The sequence below is a fragment of the Asterias amurensis genome, chromosome 5 (assembly GCF_032118995.1).
Source record: "Asterias amurensis chromosome 5, ASM3211899v1".
Classification (NCBI taxonomy): Eukaryota; Metazoa; Echinodermata; class Asteroidea; order Forcipulatida; family Asteriidae; genus Asterias; species Asterias amurensis.
The window spans coordinates 4,338,855-4,358,709 of NC_092652.1; the positions used below are offsets into that span (position 1 = coordinate 4,338,855).

Genomic DNA, 19,855 nt, shown 5'->3' on the forward strand with positions numbered 1-19,855 from the left:
ATTGACCTGGGCCCAATTTCATGGCTCTGCTTACCGTAAGCACAGAATCGACGCTTACGGAAGCAAGGAATTCTGTGCTTACGGCAAGCGTATTTCATGGGTTAGCGGCGAATTTGGGCTTCTGCGTGGCGTACTTCACGTTCCTAGGCATTCTACGCTTAAAAGGCTAGCGCAGAAATTCGGCGCTTGCACGTGAGCGGGGAATCGTGATCGTAAGCGTAAGCGCAGAATTCGGCGGTAAGCAGAGCCATGAAATTGGGCCCCAGATTTCACGAAACGATATGATTAATCCTATCTTGAGGACGAGTAACTCGTCCTGATCGGTTCAAATACGTCCAAACGTTTATAATATACGGAACTGAAAGGAACACGTTGCCTTGAATCGGACGAGTTGGCCTTTGAAAAGCGTTTGGAACCGTTTGTTATGAAATGTATATGAATAGAAAGACGAAAGACACTGGACACTATTGGTGTATCTCAACATTATGCAAACAATTACAAACCTTGTAAGAAATTACAAACTATGAAAGAAAAAAACACCCTTGTCACACGAAATTGTGTGCTTTCAGATGCTTGATTTCGAGACCTCAAATTCTAAACTTGAGGTGTCGAAATTAAATGTGTGGAAAATTACTTCTTCCTTGAAAACTACGTCACTTCAGGGGGAGCCGTTTCTCACAATGTTTTATACCATAAACCTCTCCCCATTACTCGCCACCAAGTAAAGTTTGATGCTACTAATTATTTTGAGTAATTACCAATAGTGTCCACTGCCTTTAACATAGAATATGTTTACTTTAATGATAATTGTGTGTTGTACATGACTGTAATGGATCTTAGCGGATCTGATCTCTCCTCCGGCTTACCATGGAGCAATAACAGTTTATTGCTCCATGGGCTTACATTTAAAGGCAGTGGACACTATTGGTAATTACTCAAAATAATTATAAGCATAAATTCTTTCTTGGTGACGAGTAATGGGGAGAGGTTGATGGTATAAAACATTGTGAGAAACGGCTCCCTCTGAAGTGCCATAGTTTTCGAGAAAGAAATAATTTTCCACTAATTTGATTTCGAGACCTCAAGTTTAGAACTTTAGGTCTCGAAATCAACCATCTAAACGCACACAACTTCGTGTGACATGGGTGTTTTTTCTTTCAGTATTATCTCGCAAGTTCGAAGACCGATTGAGCTCAAATTTGCACAGGTTTGTTATTTTGTGCATATGTTATACACCAACTGGGAAGGCTAGTCTTTGACAATTACCAATAGTGTCCAGTGTCTTTAATTATAATTGTGTGTTGTACATGACCGTATGGATCTTAGCGGATTTGATCTCTACCCTCCGGCTTACAATAAAGTCAAGTTCCTTTACATTACGAAAAGAAAAAAATGAAAATCCGATTATTACTAAGCCCCATTAGTTTAATTATACGACCCATCCCAAAATCATTAACCAAAACATTAAAACTGTGCACACACATCACGCGAGCTTGTTATTATCATCCGGGCCTTGTTTACCCAACGGGTTAAATTTTCAACCGGTTATAAATCGCCGCGTGGTTTGTGTGTAGTGAATAAACAGTGTATAAAAAAAAAATCCGTATTATGCTTTCAGATCGGTTTGCATTTGCAGTGATTGCGTTTGCGTACAAGAAAGTAGTAGTGGCTTGTTATCATCTATCGTCATCATTATAGTCTGATGCATGCGCCGAGTAGGAGCAACAGCAGAGAAACAAGACGCCAGCCGGGAACTTTGTCCGACCGCGGAGAAAGAAAATAATAAGTGTGGGCGAGCGACAAGAACAAGATCGTCATAACTCGTGTGAGGAATGAGTGAATTAGAAGAACCTCGTGTGTAAAGCGGGAAACATCTTATTGAGCAAACAGTACACCACTTGTTGTAGGGGAGGATACTAAACGGGACGTGCATTTTGAAAGGCTTAATATAAGGATCTGGCTTGTGTGTGCTTTTTATTAACTTGTGACTGTGGGATTCGGTTCGCCTTTGAAGAGCTGCTGATTGTTTGTTCGTTTCGACTTTTTGGGGGAGAGGTAGATTTCAAAAGATTGTCTTCACCTTGCACGTTGGAGTGTAACAAATCACAGGTAAGTGAAACATGTTTATTATTTTTTTTGAGCTTTTGGCACGTTTGGTAATTATCAAAGGCCATGTATTTCAACATACCAAAATTTAGTAATTCTTTTTTACAGATTTGTTATTTTATACACATGCATAAAATAACAAATCTGTGAAAATTTTGACTCAATATTGGTCAATGAATTTGCAAGAGAATAATTAAAGTAAACACAGGTTTCAGATGCCTAATAATCTTTTTTACCTCTTTCTCAAAAACTACGTTACTTCAGAGGGAGCCGTTTCTCACAATGTTTTATACTATCAACAGCTCTCAACTGTTCATGTAATTACCAATAGTGTCAAGTATATTAAAGGCAAGGTATACCTTTGAGTTTTTTGGAGCCATTCAAATGTTGTGATCCTATGGATGCAGAACTAACCTGTGGCAATTTAATTTAAAAAGGTTGTAGCATTTTTTGAGATTTTGCCGACAATCTGGAGGGGTTAGTCCACTTTTATAGGAATTGGAATATCTGAGAACTGTTTCAGGTTGACATTTTTGTGTAGCCCCTTTTGCTGAATTCTGGTTCTCCAAATGTTTGACATTATCTTCAGCTGCAGTGCTTCTTACCACTAGTTTGTATGGCCATTATTTGTTTGGGTTATTACAAGTAGGTCTATCCCCTTCCTTTGAGAAAGTTAATGTAAGTGATGCTAAGTCACGTCTCATCAGCCAGAGCTTATTGGTTCCTCCATAATGGTCAGCCCCCAAAACCGGCTAGGATCAAATAGACCCCAATAGCTGTGTAAACATAGGCCTATGTTTCGTTCCAAAAAAGACATGTGTTTAGGTTTCACGTTGAAACAGTATCTCTACTACACAATCGAGGCAACCTGACTGCCAAGAATTTTGATATCGATGTCAAGTTGATAAAAAAATGTTAGCTTTTAGATTTGCAATCATTATATCGGAGCTAATACGCCGAACAATGTATATATTTCCAGGGACCGTGATGTGTCTAACATTTGGAAAAACACTCTAGGGGGTCTAACATTAATGACAATAAAAACGTTTGGTTAGAAGCTTTCGCTAAGATAAAGCATTTTGAGAATCATTTCACATAAAGGCAGTGGACACTATTGGTAATTACTCAAAATCATTATTAGCAAAAAACCTTACTTGGTAACGAGTAATGGGGAGAGGTTGGTAGTATAAAACATTGTGAGAAACGGCTCCCTCTGAAGTGACGTAGGATTCGAGAAAGAAGTTGGTTTCTACGAATTTGATTTCGAGACCTCAGATTTAGAATTAGAGGTCTCGAAATCAAGGCACACAACTTCGTGCGACAGGGGTGTTTTTTCTTGCATTATTATCTCTACACTTCGACCACCAATTGAGCTCAAATTTTCACAGGTTTGTTATTTTATGCATATGTTGAGATTCACCAAGTGAGAAGACTGGTCTTCGACAATTGCCAATAGTGTCCAGGGTCTTTAAAGGACTATTCTTTCCTGCGTGGACATAGCTCCGGCTTTTCGGCGATATCTAATCACAAACGCATGTTAGATTTATTGTCAACATTGTAGGATTAAAACAATTTCCGAACGGTTAAAAAACAAAAAAAAGGTATAATTTGCCTTTAAAAGTCTCCAATACATTTCTCCCACCTTTTTCAATGAGATATGGTGCCGATATTTTTTTGTATAGCGATGAAACTCTGTAGATTTGATCATGGGTGGAGGTTGATTGTAGTGATGATAAATGATGGAGAAAACATCGAAGATGGGAGCACTCTGTTGGTTGGCCTCGAATTTTATTCCATCATGGTTCTTTTTTTCTTCAAATGTGACAGACAGAAATGATCAATTACACCAAAATGAAGAAATCAGAAAGTCTGGTATCTGATGTCAATCACTCTTTTCAACAACCGGTAATCCAATTAATATTGTTGCGTCTCTATTGTAAACTTTGATGCCTCGAGTTTGGCACTAACAGGTAATGTTAGATTTTTGTTTTGTCTGCAACATTTTTAGAAGAAATCGAGCCCTACAGCTCGAAGGCTGATGCCTTCATGGTATATCAACTACTTAATTGAATCTCACCGCACATTGCACACACCATGGTCATGTATGGTAAGATTTTGATCGCATGTCTGATCGCATAGACTCGTTTATCCCGCCAAAAAGTGACACATGCTCTGCACAGAGTTTTCAAATAAGTGTTCGGTTGACAATACGTGTCCCCCCATGCAAAAATAACTCGACCTAAACAGACTAAGGGGAGCTCAAGTTTCATACAAACACTGCCGGATACCGTATTCATAAGGCGTAATTTGCTGTGGCTGTCGATTTTTTTTCTTCTTAAAGGAACATTACCATTGGTAGAACATTACCATTGGTAAGACGCAATATAAAACATATACACGGTCAAATGATGATGACAGTAGAAATCATCCCTTGACATATTTCTGTATGAAATGTCATACTTGATGAGAAATAAATAATATCATTTCCCGTTTGTTGTTTATTGCTCAGTGAGCGTTTTATTCATTTTTCGATTTTTTGCATCGATGTCATGCAAAATATGTAAAATCGGTTTTCCATTTTTCTCGATCGATCACGAACTTTTACAGGTTTGTCAGTTTATGTTTGTTGTGGATCCAGCAACTGTTTTGTTAGCAAAAACCAATTCTGTAACGCCTTTAAAAGGAATGGTGTGATTTTTTTCCCCGTGGGGTGTGTACATGTATAGTGGTATGTTTCGTACCTCGTCACAATACGACGTGTGTTTTTGTCTCAGTCTCTCTCTCTCTCAGAGTCAATTCATGAGAGTGGAATAATATTGAGTGTGCAGTCCGTACGCTCAACTCTTCGTCATAGCACTCCAGCGTGTCAATCAAACACTCCACAAAAACGTCTAGCTGTCAAGAGCCTTGTTGTGATGTACGTTTTAGTCATTTAATGAACCACTTGTGTTTATTGTCACATTATGTCGAATGAGTGACAGATATGGTGCCGTTTTTTGTTTTTTTGCTAGTGATGAAATTCTAGAGATTTCATCATGGTTGGTGGATGGTGGTTGTATTGTTGATAAATGATGGAGAAAATATCGAAGAAAGGAGACTGGCCTCGATTTGTCTCCCTTCTTGGTTCCGTGGCAACGAGAAAGATGTTGACTTCTCGGCGGACCACGGCGTGGGGGGGGGCGTGGGGGGGGGGGCATGACGAAAATAATTTGATAAAAAAATGTATGGTATGAAAAGTTGTTATTGAGAAGCAGTGCATTCCTAACATTCCTGTGATTAGCAGGAAACAAAACCTGTCATAACAAGTATAACATGTTTGCATATCTCAGTGGGTATCTTGTTAATTGGGTTTCTTATGGCTTCTAAAATAACGTACAGTCGTTGTTCTGAGGAATTGCGTGTTGTGGCCGAACGGTTATGAGCACCAGAAGCTCTCGTGTTTCCGATCGGCAGAGTGTGTGTTCGAGTCCCGGTCGTGGCACTTGTGTTGCTTTATCCTGCGGATCGGACGTTAAACCACATAGGTCCCGTGTATACTGGAATTGGTAGGCCACGTAAAAGAACACAGAACATTATCATGGAAGAGTTTAAACTCGGTGTTTCTGGTTCACACGGGTTTTCGCCGTTAGGCTTGCGAGGCTTGATTCAGTTCACTTTAGTTATCATTATCAGTAATACTTAAACACAACGGGCAATTACAATGATGAACAGATAATCTCGTCGGCTTGTCGCAGCATCTCGAAATTGGTCAAACCTTGCTCAATGGTCTGACTCAGTGTTTGAGCCATAGAGTTATAAATAAGAACTAGAGGGCGCACGAGTGATGCTTCGTGCACAAACGCCACGGGACCGCAAGATGACAAGCGCGTCATTCTGTACGCGCGTTGAATATAAAATACACGTTTGAGGGTTTTTTTATTGAACGCTCACGCGATGCTGTTTGTTCAACTTACAAAATGGCCGCACAAACACACGCTGTGGGATAGCTGTTTTGTCAACTTAGAAAATGGCCGCCTGCTCGCATACCGGGCGCGTATATAGGCCAGTGCGCGCTCTAGTTCTTATATATAACTCTATGGTTTGAGCTTATAAACTTTCCCATTTTCAAAAGCAGTTCCTGGGTCAGCCTGACCCAGCCCTTCCACATGACCCATGACCCATGACCCGGATCAAATCTGACCCAGAAACTTCTAGAGTACACATAATAATATTAGGGCATAGAGGTTTAACAAATATGGGATAATTTAAGTGCATCTACAACGCATGAGCGGAGATTCTGCAAGAGAATCTTCTTAAAGATTTCTATTTCGGTCTTTTAATCTGGTGTCAGTCTCAGATTCACCTTAAATCGATCTCAATCCCTTCATACACTTTCTTAATTCACAACCTGCCAGAGGGATTTATGTAGTTTTTCTGCCCACAGCTCCTAATCAAATAGCACTTTATGGCTTCCAATACATATGTAAAACCATTGAGGAAGGACCCCTATGGTAAAACCTTGTTACGAGAGCTTGTTGAGTATACAACATCAGAAAGCAGTGGTGTGAGGGACGTTTATAGACCATGAAGGGGGCCGGGGTGAGGTAGGGCATCTCCCTGGGCGAGGTAGGGCATATCCCGGGGCGAATTACTGATGTTTTCACGCATCAGCAAATCTCTCCTCATGCTCCGTAAAGAGGACTCTTTCCCCCTCTTTACGTTGTCTTCAAACCCCCTAAGAGGGTGTCAAGATGGTTATTGTAATGTTCTCGTAACTGATTAGTCGCTGTAAAGATGAAAAAGACAACAGGGAAAAAACTGTCCATGCTTGCACAGACCTGGGCATGTCCCCCTCCTAAACTGGTTGTAATTCCAACAAAAGGAGCTACACGAATGGAATTCCTCCTAAGGGAATAATGCATTGAAATCAGTGTCCTTGTGGCCGTGTTGTTTGTGCAGTCAGCGATCTCGCTCTGCATAGCTCGAGGTATTACGAAGTTGTCAACAGATTTCAAAGAATATTCAACATTCTCTATAGCTTTGTGAAGTGCCTCATGCAAGGCTCAGGGATTGGGTATTTAGAACCACGCAAGCTCTCGACGAGGTGACACGCTACTCTGGAATTCTCTTGAGCTGAAGTTAACATTTTGAATTTGTGAATAAGAAAAAATATTGGACTCTAGTGTAATTGACACAGATGGCGCCATTATTGCAGAGCATGCCTGAAAATTTGCTAATCGACAAGTAAGTTTCTATTTTAAGCAAAGGAGGTTGTTTATTTTAATAAAGGTTCAACTAATTTGTTTAAAAACTTTGTGGATGAATTTGAGAGGGATGTTTCGCAGGAAAAACGCTGACTCTGACCATAGAGCATGAACATTTCTGACCCGCCATCATTTCCAAAAATGAATGGTGGCGTTTTGGTGTGAAAAGATGGCGGTCACACAATACTCTTTTCCCATCAATATTTTAATGTAATTGTTTTTGTCCTACTTCTATTTTCAGTCCACCAAGTCCAGTGGAGAAACTCAAGAGCTTGGCGAAGCAATTTAGCCGCTTCTATACAGACGAGATGAAAGCTGACAAGAGCGCACATGGATTTCGTCTTGTGCTTCTCGGAAATGATGGAGTTGGAAAATCTGGTAAGAACAAAAAAAAACATTTATTTGGAATAAATTTCAAATTTCAGGGTAAACTTTTGGAAAATGTCAAAAGACAACATTCCAAAGTGCTTGCTTAAGCCGAAAATATTGCTTAATAGTTTTCTGCTATTAAACAGAAATGAGCAGGATACCAGTATGAAAATGTGCATGTGATATGGAGTTTGGTTGGTAACCTAAGCTTATTCTGCTTAGCAAATTTTCTGAGTTTGGCTACCTTTTCTGCTTAAGCAGCTCGTTGAAATTGGGCACAGTATCCTCACTTGGTGTACCCCAACACGTAACAAACCTGTTGATATTTGGGTTCACTTGGTCATCAAAGTTGCCAAACTAATTAAAAGGGAAAAAAATACACTTGTTGCATAGAATATTGTGTGCTTTTTCCCGAGTCTCAGACTCAAATTTCTTTTGTGAAAAAATACCTCTTTCTCTGAAGCTATAGACAACCCAAAGACGTTCTGCAGTTCACGACTTGCGAAATGCAGGCAGTAATGCTGTGTGATATAACCATAACCAGTTAGGTTTACTGGGAAATACCCTACGGTTTTTATTTTATCACGATTTAGATGTAGTTCATAGATTGCTCGATTCTTCTTAAATCACTGGCTCTATACGGCTGTCTCTGATTTAGAAAGTCATAAATATTTGAAGGACGTAAACGAGGCGGTTTGATGATGCACGAGGTATTGGCTTTTTGGACACTATACGTCGTCTGCTTTCTCTCGCTCTCTTGGGTAAAATGAGTGAGGCAGTCGCGAGTGACATAATGAAAGGGAAGGTCTTGCACCGTCTTGTTAATTACTGCAAAGAAAAATGACCATAACAACTTACTTGGCAATAAGCACTGCAGCTGATTTATTTATTTATTTTTTATTTTAATTCTTTGGACAAAAGAAAAGAAAAGCAAAACAATAAAACAAGCACAGGCCGTCCAGGGAAGGGCAAAAGTCCAAAAACTGTCATCGAAAAAAGATGTGCTCTCCCAGAGGATATTATGCTGATGATATTATGCGTACAATAATATTTTGAGAAACAAATCCCTTCAATTTTGAGAAACAATTCCCTTCAAATGAATGTGGTTTAGAGAGAGGGATTCAAAACAATTTCAATCTGAGATACGTTTAGAACACGAAACGTTTCTCAGACAGTAACCTTTGGTTAGAAGCCTACAATACAGCAACTTTCGACATAACACATTTTGGGAAATATTTCACCTCGAAGTATTAATGCGGTTATGCAAAAAGATTACTTTTTTTTTAAACCTCAAACTTTGAATATGAGAAGCGAGATTGTGTATCCCAACTCCCAATTTTGGATTATTCTTCCTGTGTGGACGGACATAGCCTCTCCATGTTCGGCAGTATCTCAAAAACTCTACCACCTTTTGAAATTTAATTTTATACATCTACATGTATGTAGGGTTAAAACCAAACAACCAAAGGTAAACTTTGCCGAAAAAAGATGTGTCAAAGTTGAAAATCTTATCACCATTTTAATCTTTTTCTCTGTGAGCTTGACACCTGGTATCATCATTTCCTACACGTAGGCTTACGATAACGGTCGCGATTTACAACTTCCCGGCAATATATCACAGGAGAGCTGTCCCAAAGATCAACCAATTAAAGACTATTATCAGCAAACAAATCCATTTTAATTGTTGTGTACATCCTTTGAATCAACTGTGATTGTTTGATCGTGCTTTATTGCGGGGAGCGGTGTGTACAGCGATTTCGGCATTGCTCTTTGAGTTTGATTAAGTGCCCAGTGATGCAAGTTTGCGTTGGGCCGCACGTGTGATATCGAATACACGATAGGGACTGTTTTGATATTAGGGTAACCCTAAAGGGGGATGTTCTGAAGTTTGAATAAGTTTATATAAACCGTTAGATTTGAATCTTTTACCGATTTGCTGTATGGCAAAAGGTGTGGACATAGGTTCCTATATAGGCCCCTACTCCCATAGTTCCTTAATTATTGGGTTTTATGTTGTTGTACATTGTTGCGAATGTACCAGTTGATCCAATAATGTCTGTGAAGGAGGGTCGGGGAACGTGATCGGGGGAAAAAATAATCAAGAGACATTATAGCAAATAGTGGCAGGCCTACAACATATTGATTTATATAAGTACTATTGTTGAACTGATTTTTAAACTGCACTAACTTTTAAGGCCGCGTATATAAGTAAACAATTCCCCATCCATTCTGCATTAAATCTCGTAGCATTAAAGCAATTGTAACAGGTTATAAAAAATGGTTGACAATCATTATAGATGTCTGGGAAATCGACAGAGAAATACCACAACATGAGCAGTCTATCATCTTTTTAAGACAACACAACAACAGCAGAAGTCATGGTTTACCTTTTGGTGCTTCGGGCTGAGTTTTATTCGACCAAAGCGTTGCATACTTCTCCCCCACCATGCTCAGAGCTGGAGGGGAAAATATTCAATTTCCTCACGAAATCATCATCTCCTCCAATCTTACAAAACAAGTTTATCAACGCAACTTTTGCGAGATGTTTGATTCTCAAACAATCCCTTTTGTGTATTCCTAATAAAATTTAGTACATATTGTCATTGATTCATATCACAAATGCATTTTGTAGGAATGTCGTCTGCTCAATAGTTCTATCAATCTGTGTAACGAAGAGAATGATTGTAGCTGTGAATTAATGTTTGTAGGGTTTGAAACTTCGCCCGGTGTGAAACGCTCACAAAGTTCTAGTTTTTGGTTGATTGGTTTACCTGTGTACACACAGATTGAAACTAATTAAGACCAGGTGTTCTGTCAAAAATCACACCTGAGTCGTCAAACCAATGGTCTGTTTGGTTTTACCCAATAATTATCTACAAGTTTAACATCCACTGTGTGATGTAACAACACCGATAGTGCTGGTTGCTAAGGAAAGGTGCTGAGCCATTGCCCGCGAAAAAAAGCTTGCATAATTTAAGGTGGACCGTTAGAAAAACACCTCTTTGTGTTTCCAGAGTGGTGTGTTGTGCTTAGGGATTTGGGATTTGGTGCGCCGAATAACTGTAAACCGCTACAAGGGTGAAGAAAGACACCGCCATAACATACATGGGGAAAGGTTGGCTGTTCTAACAACAATGATGCATCTCTGTTTTGTTTGGTGAGAAATGTTGACCAACGGTGTGCACTCTAAAAGCTTCCGGTACAGAAATTGACTCAAATCCGAGTCCCAGTAGACTTGACTTATTTGTAGGTCATGACCTGGAATTTGTGCCAAAATAACCCAGAAATTGATCAAATTGACCCAGAATCAGAGTTTATAATCACATTGTTTAACCATTTTCCGGGTCAGCTTGAACCGGAAATGGGCTTTTCGGGTCAGCTTGACCCGGAGATGGGTCAGGTCCCTTGGGACTTTAGGAATCCAGAAACAATTCTGACAGGGGAGTTGTATAGAAATTGTAAGAATTTCAAAACTTCTTCGTGCGATTCATGAAAAAGACAAACAACCAACAACGAGGATATCATGAGAAAACTATTCTAATTTTGCCTCGGGAACAAACAACTGAAAGTGTTGGGCCATGTCCCAATTGGCGGCTACAGCTATGAGCTAAGGCTACACCTAGATTTCCGCAACATCATGCGTTGATGTATATATAGGACGTCCATAGCAACGGCGCCCTTAGCAACAGCCGTAGCCGTAGCTGTAGCCACCAATTCGGATACGGCCATTAAACTGAGCATCCCGTATTTGCTGGTGTAATTGTAAAATGTACTTTTGGTACGTTTTATAAGAATTGGAAAATGGTAATGATATGGTGCTTGCTTGCATGAACCAGATTGTTTAAAAAAGGGTAACCCCACATTCAAACTGACACCATCTTTCTAAATAAGCATTTGTCAAAACAATTTAAGTGACATCGCTTTTGTTCGCATATATATACTTTGTTAACAAATAACGCGGAATCAGACTTCCAAAAACTCCTATGAAAGGGCTTCTTAGTAAGAAGTTCTTACGTCACTCCATCGAGTCTTTCTAAAAAGAGGTCATTTAATTTAGCCGTTCTACCTGATTACCAGGAACGAACCCCTTCAGAAGTAACAATGGGTCTTTCCACATAAAACTTGAATTATTGTCACCCTGTCCTTCTGTAAATAAAAGGCAGTCTTAATGGTGTCGTTTTCCCTGGAGATTGTGTGCTAAACAACCCATTGTTGTTTCCACACCGATAAGTTTATTTGCAACTGGAGATACCAGGGTTTTTGTTTCCCAAGGGTTCTCTCTGTGGGGTTGTATAAATTACGGGGTGGTATTGTGTTTCGCACGGTGCTAGCTTTGTATACAACGCACCATTCCCCATTGAATGGAAAGTCATCAACCTCAACAAACCCAATTGGAGTGTTCCATTTCGCTCAACCTTTTACTAAACTTGTTGCTCCATTGCTAAAATAGAGGTTTGTACAATAAATGGAACTGAACATAAATACACAGGTGAATGTCTTATAGATGATTGCCAACTATTTGTTTTTAGTGGACGTTTCTGTGAAATGTTGTCATCACCATGAAGGTAGAACAACCTCCATGTCTATAACGTGTTGATGTCTTTCTTATACATTTTGTAACTTCATTTATTTAAATTTTAATTTCTCCTTCTTCTAATTCATCCCGTGGTTACCATGGAAAAACGTTGTTAAACATAATGAATCATGAACAAATAAATTAAAGTTATCTCTTTCTGAAATCTCATGGTTGGGAGACTGAGGTTACATATCAAGTTAGCTTCGGCTACAACCTCCCCTCCCCCTCACCCCGGCCCTCCTCTCACCTCAGTCGACTTTGACTTTTTCCTTGCTCGTCAACTTTGTCATTTCACTGTTTTGCAGTCAAATCAAAAGTACGAAGTAATACATCTAACCTTTCTACAATTCTCCTTGATACAAAACTGACTGCAGCATCCCCAATGTGATGTGGACAAAACAATCTTAAAATTGAAATTCTATATTTTAAAATCGATCACTAAAAATGTTTTGTTCTGCCTTATCTTTTCAGCGATCGCAGTTCGATTTCTCTGTGGGAGATATCTGCACGAGTACGACCCAACACTAGGTAAGTTGTTTTGCAATATTGCCCGATGTTATGACTTGCCAGATTATGTTGTTTGTCTTCTTAAAACTTAAAGCTGCGTATTTATTTATTTCTAAACGTCATCGTAATTCTCTTTTGTTTGCAATAAAAACACAATACAACAAATATTTAACATTGTCACCAACGATTTGGATTTTTACTGCACTCCAAACTTGCTGATTTCATTTTTGCATATCGAAATAAGAAACTTCGAGTTGAGGATCGCGTATCGTACGGTAATGTCAAATGGCAATAGTTTTTTAAGACCAAATTGGTACTGGTACTAAATAGAATAAGTCTGCCGATAAAATAAAACGTTTACTGTGCCTTGTTGTGCACATTTTGACGCTCTACTATGGTGTAATCCTTCCCCTAACCTAATGTGTCTTCACTAGTGCTCGGAATCTCAGGGATTCTTCACAGGATCATTAGGGTGCTAAGTCTGTACAAGCGGAACATAGGCTATGGACGCATTTTTAGGGGGATACCCCCTACCCCATATGGGGAATGGTATATCAGTGCATCATGCGGGTCAAGTTTAGTGTGGTCAGCGGCCACAGTGTCTGGGGCACGCTGCCGCCTCACATGGATTAGTGCATGACTAACCACGATATCCATAAGACAAACACTGGATCAAAAAATATTCCATCACTGTCTCCACGCAGTATTATAATTATTACTCAACTTTGTATAGGGTTGTTCATGTAGTCCTACTGAATTAACTATGTAAAAGGCTTTGCATCATCAGTGGATGGAGAGTGCAAGTTAATTAAATTGGTGATTGGCATGGGTTATTAAGTCTAGATGAAAGGTCACGTCGTTGTTTCAGTTTAAACAGACGAGGCGTACTGTGGGTGTACGATGGAAAACAAAATAAATTTATACGAAGAAAAGAAGAGTAGCAAAAAAAACCTCTGGTGTGTTAGTCTGTCCAAATGTCAATGACGGGTTTCCCAGCGGGAGTATGCCCACGTGGGCCTATTGACACCCACTGGTATCGCCGTTTAAGGGCGTTAGGGTCAAAGGCAATTTACATGCAACCGCTTCCCGGGCAATCTCAAATAAAAGCATCGGTTCACATTTCAATGTTCTGATACATTTATTTTGGAATCATACATATTGTTTGAAAAATTACCTGTGTGCTACCAATACTTGTAGCATACACTACAGTTGGTTAAAGCACAACTTGCCTTGCGTGACCTCAACATCCGTACGTAGCATTATACACAGCCATGATTGAGGAATTGAAGCCTTACTCTCTAACATAAATCGTGCACGTAGGTTAAACGCCTGTCGTATGGCTACTCCAGTTATGCAAGTCAACAACGTGTACAATTTTTTTTTTTTTTTTTTTTTTAAATAAGAACTCTTGCTTGTAGTACACCTTTAGAACATGTAATTGGCCCTTCTCTGACGTCAATCCAACACAGTTTTTTTCCCCGGACCTCGAGTTTCACAGCATTAGAGAAAACAGTCTTACGCAGTCATTTCGATTGCTCTGGGACACTGACACTCTGAACGGTATCTCCGGATCGGTTCACCAAAACATGCAATCTTGATCCTTATCGCGCAATGGAAAGTGGTGGGGTTTCTTTTACTTTTTAAAGATAAACTGTAGGTTTTCTTATTAAATGAACACAATGATATAAGTTTCAGGTTGAAAGCTTACTGATAATAAAGGGAAGTTCCACTACAAAAGTTCCACTACAAATAACACTCATAAGATAGGAACTCTTAAATTGTATAATTGTTCCCCCTGATTTGCCCGATTTTTTTTAGTCAGTTCCCCGTTGCCCCTCTGCCCCTTGTGCCGTACATACGTCTTGTCGTCTAGTATGACTGCAACTAGGTTTTGAGAAACACTTTCTTAAGTTTAGTTGTAATGGTGTCTTTATTGTGAATTATGATATCAGTTGTTTTTACTTCTCTCATAAAAAAGTGCCGTGGTTCGTTTTAACTCATGTATTAGCACATATTTTTCATTTAATTTGATTTTAATGGTCTGGAGAAAACATGTTGTAAGGAACGACCAACATAGTGGACATTGTTCCTCGAAGTTGCGAGAATTTTGTTTCATTACATCACTGATCGCCAGGTGTGAGTGGTGAACTTTATAATTAATATCTCATTTTTGTTCTTGTGCAGAAAGTCGGTATGAGAAGCTGGAGACAGTGGACGGGAAGATGACAAGAATAGAAATCTTCGACACAGCAGGACAGGTGAGAAAACATAATATTAAGATTCATTCTTGTTTTATTTTAAATTATTCGTGAATATTGTTCCCTACTTATTTGGTATTGCTATTTAGGGATGGAAACAGGTGAAAACATTGGTGCACTGTTCAAAACTTTTAATTTATTGATTGCTATATGCAAGGAATGGGAACAGGTGAAAACATTAGTGAATTGTTCCCAATTTATAATTATTTGATATTGCTATATTCAGGAATGGAAACATGATGTGAAAACATTGATGAGTTGTTACATTGACGTTTAATTGTGTTGAAATTGCTATTCAGGGATGAAAACAGGTGAACACATAGGTGAACTGTTCCTTTACAGCGACTAAAAATTGCTATACAGGGGTCAAAACTGTCAAGTGTCCCATACTTGGCTTCGTTTTTTTCTCACAAAGATGAGATGAGAACTTATTACGTTCTTTAAATTGTTTTGTCTATTAAGGGTTCGCAACCTCTCTATTCAAAGCAAAATTTCGTAAGACTGTCTTTATTTTTTGTAAAGCTCGTTAAGTTCGTGCTGCATATTTTAACCATTGTTTACGTTTCGTTTGACCTTGCAGACAAATCTTGAAGATTATCTTCAGTCAGCAGACGCCGTCATGTTCGTCTATTCCATCACGGACAGATCCAGTTTTGAAGCCGCAAAATTCTTCCGCGAGCGTCTTCAGTCCTCCCTGAAGTCACACCTACCCATTCTCCTCGTTGGCAACAAACGTGAGCTTGAACAAGGCCGTAAGGTGACGTACAAAGAAGGGTACTTTCTTGCCAGGGGGGCCGGCTGGAAGTTCCATGAACTCTCGGCTGCCACAGACAGCGTCAGCCTCAAGGAGACCATCCTGGAGTTTGTCAGAGATGCGCAGACGGAGCTGAGGAGGTTAAAGGTCAAGAAAGGGTGGAACATCCGGCGAGCCGTGAGCGTTCTCTACGGACATTCCAAGACAAATCCTAAAGAGGAGGCAAATAACAGTGACGATGAACCCGTCTTCACGACGCAACACAGCACGAAAATGTTTCAAAGACGGCAAACATGCCCGAGTTTATGAGATCCTAAAACTATCAGCAGAGACTCTTTGACAACGCGCCTTGTTAAACTTGCGCGGACTGTACTTTCCGGTATATGGCGACGCTCGCAGGAGCAAATAGCCCTACAGCCCCCTCTCTTGGCGGGTTCGAGTAACGACGAGTTGTCCGCTGTGATTGGCTACTATTGCCAATGACACCACCAACGGGATCTAAACAACGTAGGGTGTATATTTTGACAAGACACAATGGTGCTAAAAATTGTAAATAATATCCGAGTGGTCTCAAAGTGTGACTGTTATTTTATTAAAACAAATATTTTGCAATAGTTTTGTTTTAAGACCGAAGCCGTTGAAAGAAATGGCAATTTGATTTGTTGCATATTGTATGTAAAAAAAAAAGTATACTTGTAAATATTGTTTGACATATTTGTACACAGAGTGCAAAGTTATTTTATGTATTGGTAATGCGACTTTGATTTAGGATGATTTTATCAATTATCCAGATGATTATAATGCAAATTTTACGATGTGGTCCCTTTTTATTTAAAGGACTGAAATCTGAGATGGAGAGGGAAGGAGATTTTAAGTGGAGTGTATGGAGGAGGGGAGAGATTAAGGGGATGACAAACAAAGGTGTTTTGTTTATCGCTTCTCTCGTGGAAAGAATCTCTCAAAATGCTCGCGAAAATTAGGCTCACCAGCGTGACAATCTGAGAGATACTTTGTTTTGTTGGTTTTCATGTAGTTTTCTTTCATTTTGTTCGTTGGATAACACGATTTTTCTTTGTTATGTGGTGCTTTTTATCTTTAGTTTTATTTTGTTATTTTATTGTTTTCCTTTGTATATGGAGAAGCGTAATTGTTGGGTTAGTGTTGCTTATGTAAGATTTGTGAAGCTCTGACTTTGTCAAAACATATGTTGGTCTCGCTGATGGAGAAAGTCCATTGTTGCTACAACGTCTAAACAAGTGACAGTCACTTTATGTTACTTCTGCGATATTTGGCCGAACGAAAGTCCTTCAAAGTGTTTGCCTGTGAATTTACGAAATGTTGTTTATCAAAGATTTACACATGGCGAGGTTTATAATGTGCAGGGTCGTATACTGTACATACATACCTTAGGCCGAGTGGCCCTTTTCGAAACTATGGCTTTGTCTTGGGATCCGTTCGCGTAGTCTGAAACCCTGTGTCAGGAAAGTGTACGTCTTACTTAATAACTGGTGAACCCCGAGTCAAATACCAAGCCGTGGTTTCGAAAACGGCATGTGAGGCAGACATGACGTCATAACGTTGTACTAAATGCCACCCATATAAGAATGTTATTCAGTTTAGCCTAAGCATTCGAACTTGGACTGTAACTGGCGATCTTTTGAATGGCATAATGGCTAAAATATACACGCGTAATAAATACAATGTCTTCAAAGTCCCAAGGTTTTATTCAAACTGATTGTAAAGCAAAAGCATTTGTTGATTTTGTCTTGTTGTTTTGCTTTTCAAAATTTTAAGTTATTTGGATGGTGTTTTTATGTATTTTTGTTCCTCCCACACGGAGATGTTGTTTACATGATATTTCACTAATATACTGTTATTCATGAATTCTAAAACGTTTTTATGTAAATTCGCCCCCTACATGCAATCCCTCTGCCTTGACATTTTACTTTGATCTTTGTATTATGAACAAAGACTTATTCACAGAAACCCAGACACGTATAATGGTCTTCTCGACTTATTCCGTCTTAATCCGAATTACATTAACCTTTTCTCCAACAAATAATTGGTACCCCAACTTGTAGAGAGAATCTAATATGACTTTTAGATGTGATTGCAATCTTAACAATGCCCTTTTCATTGACTTCTGTAATTATTTTGCCCCCAATACATAATCATATTCCATCTTTTTGTGGTCATGCAAATACTGACTTTTATTGCCAATGAATTGCTCCGTAGAATGTAATGAATATTATACATCACTGCAGGGTGTCTTTGCTTTATCTGATTGGTTAAACCCCAAGGGGGTTGTGTCAGAACGAGCAATAGTGTTGACAGACCGAGTGTTGTTCCACATTTTGGCGGGAACACTTTGTTCAACAATGATAATATGGCGGAAACCTTGTAACACAATGATATATGGCTAGAAAACGTTGTTCCAATGATAATATGGCGGGAAAACGTTGTTCCACAATGATATGGCGGGAAAACGTTGTCCCACAATGATAATGGCCATGGCGGAAATTTTTTGTTCCACAATGATAATAATATGGCGGGAAAAGTTGTTCCACAAGTATGGCGGGAAAACGTTGCTACTTTTATAAATCTCTACAGTCATGAATTTGATTCATCAAAAGCTGATGGTTTTAAAGGCAATTAAACTACGAACATTAAGATTTATCAAGCAATTCAATGTAAACAAGTAGGCCTATAAGTAGAGTTTGTAAGCCCTATATTTGTCAGATAAATGAAGCAAATGTCAATTTACGGGGGCTTGTTGTTTTTAAACGAAAATAATGGCTGAAAAAAAACATTGCAAAGCAACGTCTACAAAAAATTCTAAGGTTTTTAAAGTTTTATTTTGGTATTTGTATTTGAATTGTTAACAAAACTTGTCCATGGTAGGCCTACATCAATGGCATTATTGGCCCATTGATAAAAAGGCAAAAGTTTTTCATTTAGTTCGTCAGTGCCTGACTGAAACATTTCTGAGAAAAATACTTCACAAAATATTTGCAAGTACCTGAGGGTATTCGTGAATTATTGTAACTATAAATACAATTTATTTATATTATAAAATCAAAACTGCTGTCCAAATTTAAAATGTTTCTCTTTGAGACATTTTGGCGAGGTTTTCTTAAGTTTAAACCTTTCATGTTTTTATGGTTTATTTGTTATTTATTTGTTTATTTTTTTAATTTGTTTTTATTTATTACTTAATAATATAATCACAAATTTGTTTCTCATGCAAGTAAAAAAAGTTTGCTACAATTATTTCGATTCCTCAATAAACAAAAAGCCCCGTACAATATACAGTAATAATGATCATGTCTGAGTCAATGTAAATATATGTACGCAGCCAACTAATCTCGATGAAATACGACGACTGCGATCAATTAAAGCCAGTGTTGCCATGGTTACTCTTAATATGGCGGGACTCCCAACCTTGAAGCACTATGATCAATGCGTGTATAATTTACCGGTTGAAGTGCTCTTACGTGTTTCGTCTTGCGTAAATGAAACCAAAGTAGTCGTCAACAACGTCATCGAGCAGAGGTTTTTAAACCCCTTTTTACTTTGACATTTAAAAAAACTGTCAGAGTGAAAGAATAATTCATGATATTGTAATTTTTCAGATATGCGTTATTCCTGCATTAGTCTAATGAACTGTTTGTCTCTATGAACATTCCTCTCAAGCACAAAGTCTCATGAATAGATGGATTGCTCATGGCGTCATCGAACGCCATTATTGGATTATGCAAATTAATGAAAAAGTGCGCACGTGTAGGCCCTGCGCCGAACTCGCCGCCAATGATAGCCTTTCACGCGTGGACATTTTCATCCAATATGGTGGTCAATGACGTCATGAGCAATCAATCTGTGGGTTCGTTCGATTAGCTTCCCTGGGTCGACTCCGGTCTGCCCCCGGTGCGTTCGAATAGCTTTGACGTCGTTCCAGGGGCTCACCCGGGTCAGCCCCTATAGTGCCCTGCTTGTGGAATGGGTCACCCGAGTGGGTCACTTGGGGTGACCCGAGGTACATGAC

At 39.0% G+C, this 19,855-nt stretch overlaps 1 protein-coding gene across 2 annotated transcripts; it reads left to right on the plus strand.

Annotated features, from left to right (window-relative positions):
* Positions 1–1,687: 1,687 nt before the first annotated feature.
* LOC139937721 (ras-like protein rasD) lies at positions 1,688–19,107 on the plus strand. Of its 2 annotated transcripts, none has more exons than XM_071933005.1 (5): positions 1,688–2,109; positions 7,591–7,727; positions 12,766–12,822; positions 14,986–15,059; positions 15,640–19,107. In XM_071933005.1, the coding sequence occupies exons 2-5, from the start codon at positions 7,658–7,660 to the stop codon at positions 16,120–16,122; spliced, it is 684 nt and encodes a 227-aa protein (XP_071789106.1). In that variant the 5' UTR covers positions 1,688–2,109; positions 7,591–7,657; the 3' UTR covers positions 16,123–19,107. The 2 variants fall into 2 exon arrangements, with proteins under 2 accessions (XP_071789106.1, XP_071789104.1); XM_071933003.1 differs by lacking the exon at positions 1,688–2,109 and adding an exon at positions 7,154–7,329.
* Positions 19,108–19,855: the final 748 nt, after the last annotated feature.

What these genes read in the sequence shown, in the direction of transcription:
- LOC139937721 (XM_071933003.1), top strand. Translation starts at nt 7,283, where the DNA reads ATGGCGCCATTATTGCAGAGCATGCCTGAAAATTTGCTAATCGACAA. An exon ending in GAAAATTTGCTAATCGACAA is followed by an intron (nt 7,330 to 7,590) that starts GTAAGTTTCTAT and finishes TTCTATTTTCAG; the next exon opens with TCCACCAAGTCCAGTGGAGA. An exon ending in CGAGTACGACCCAACACTAG is followed by an intron (nt 12,823 to 14,985) that starts GTAAGTTGTTTT and finishes GTTCTTGTGCAG; the next exon opens with AAAGTCGGTATGAGAAGCTG.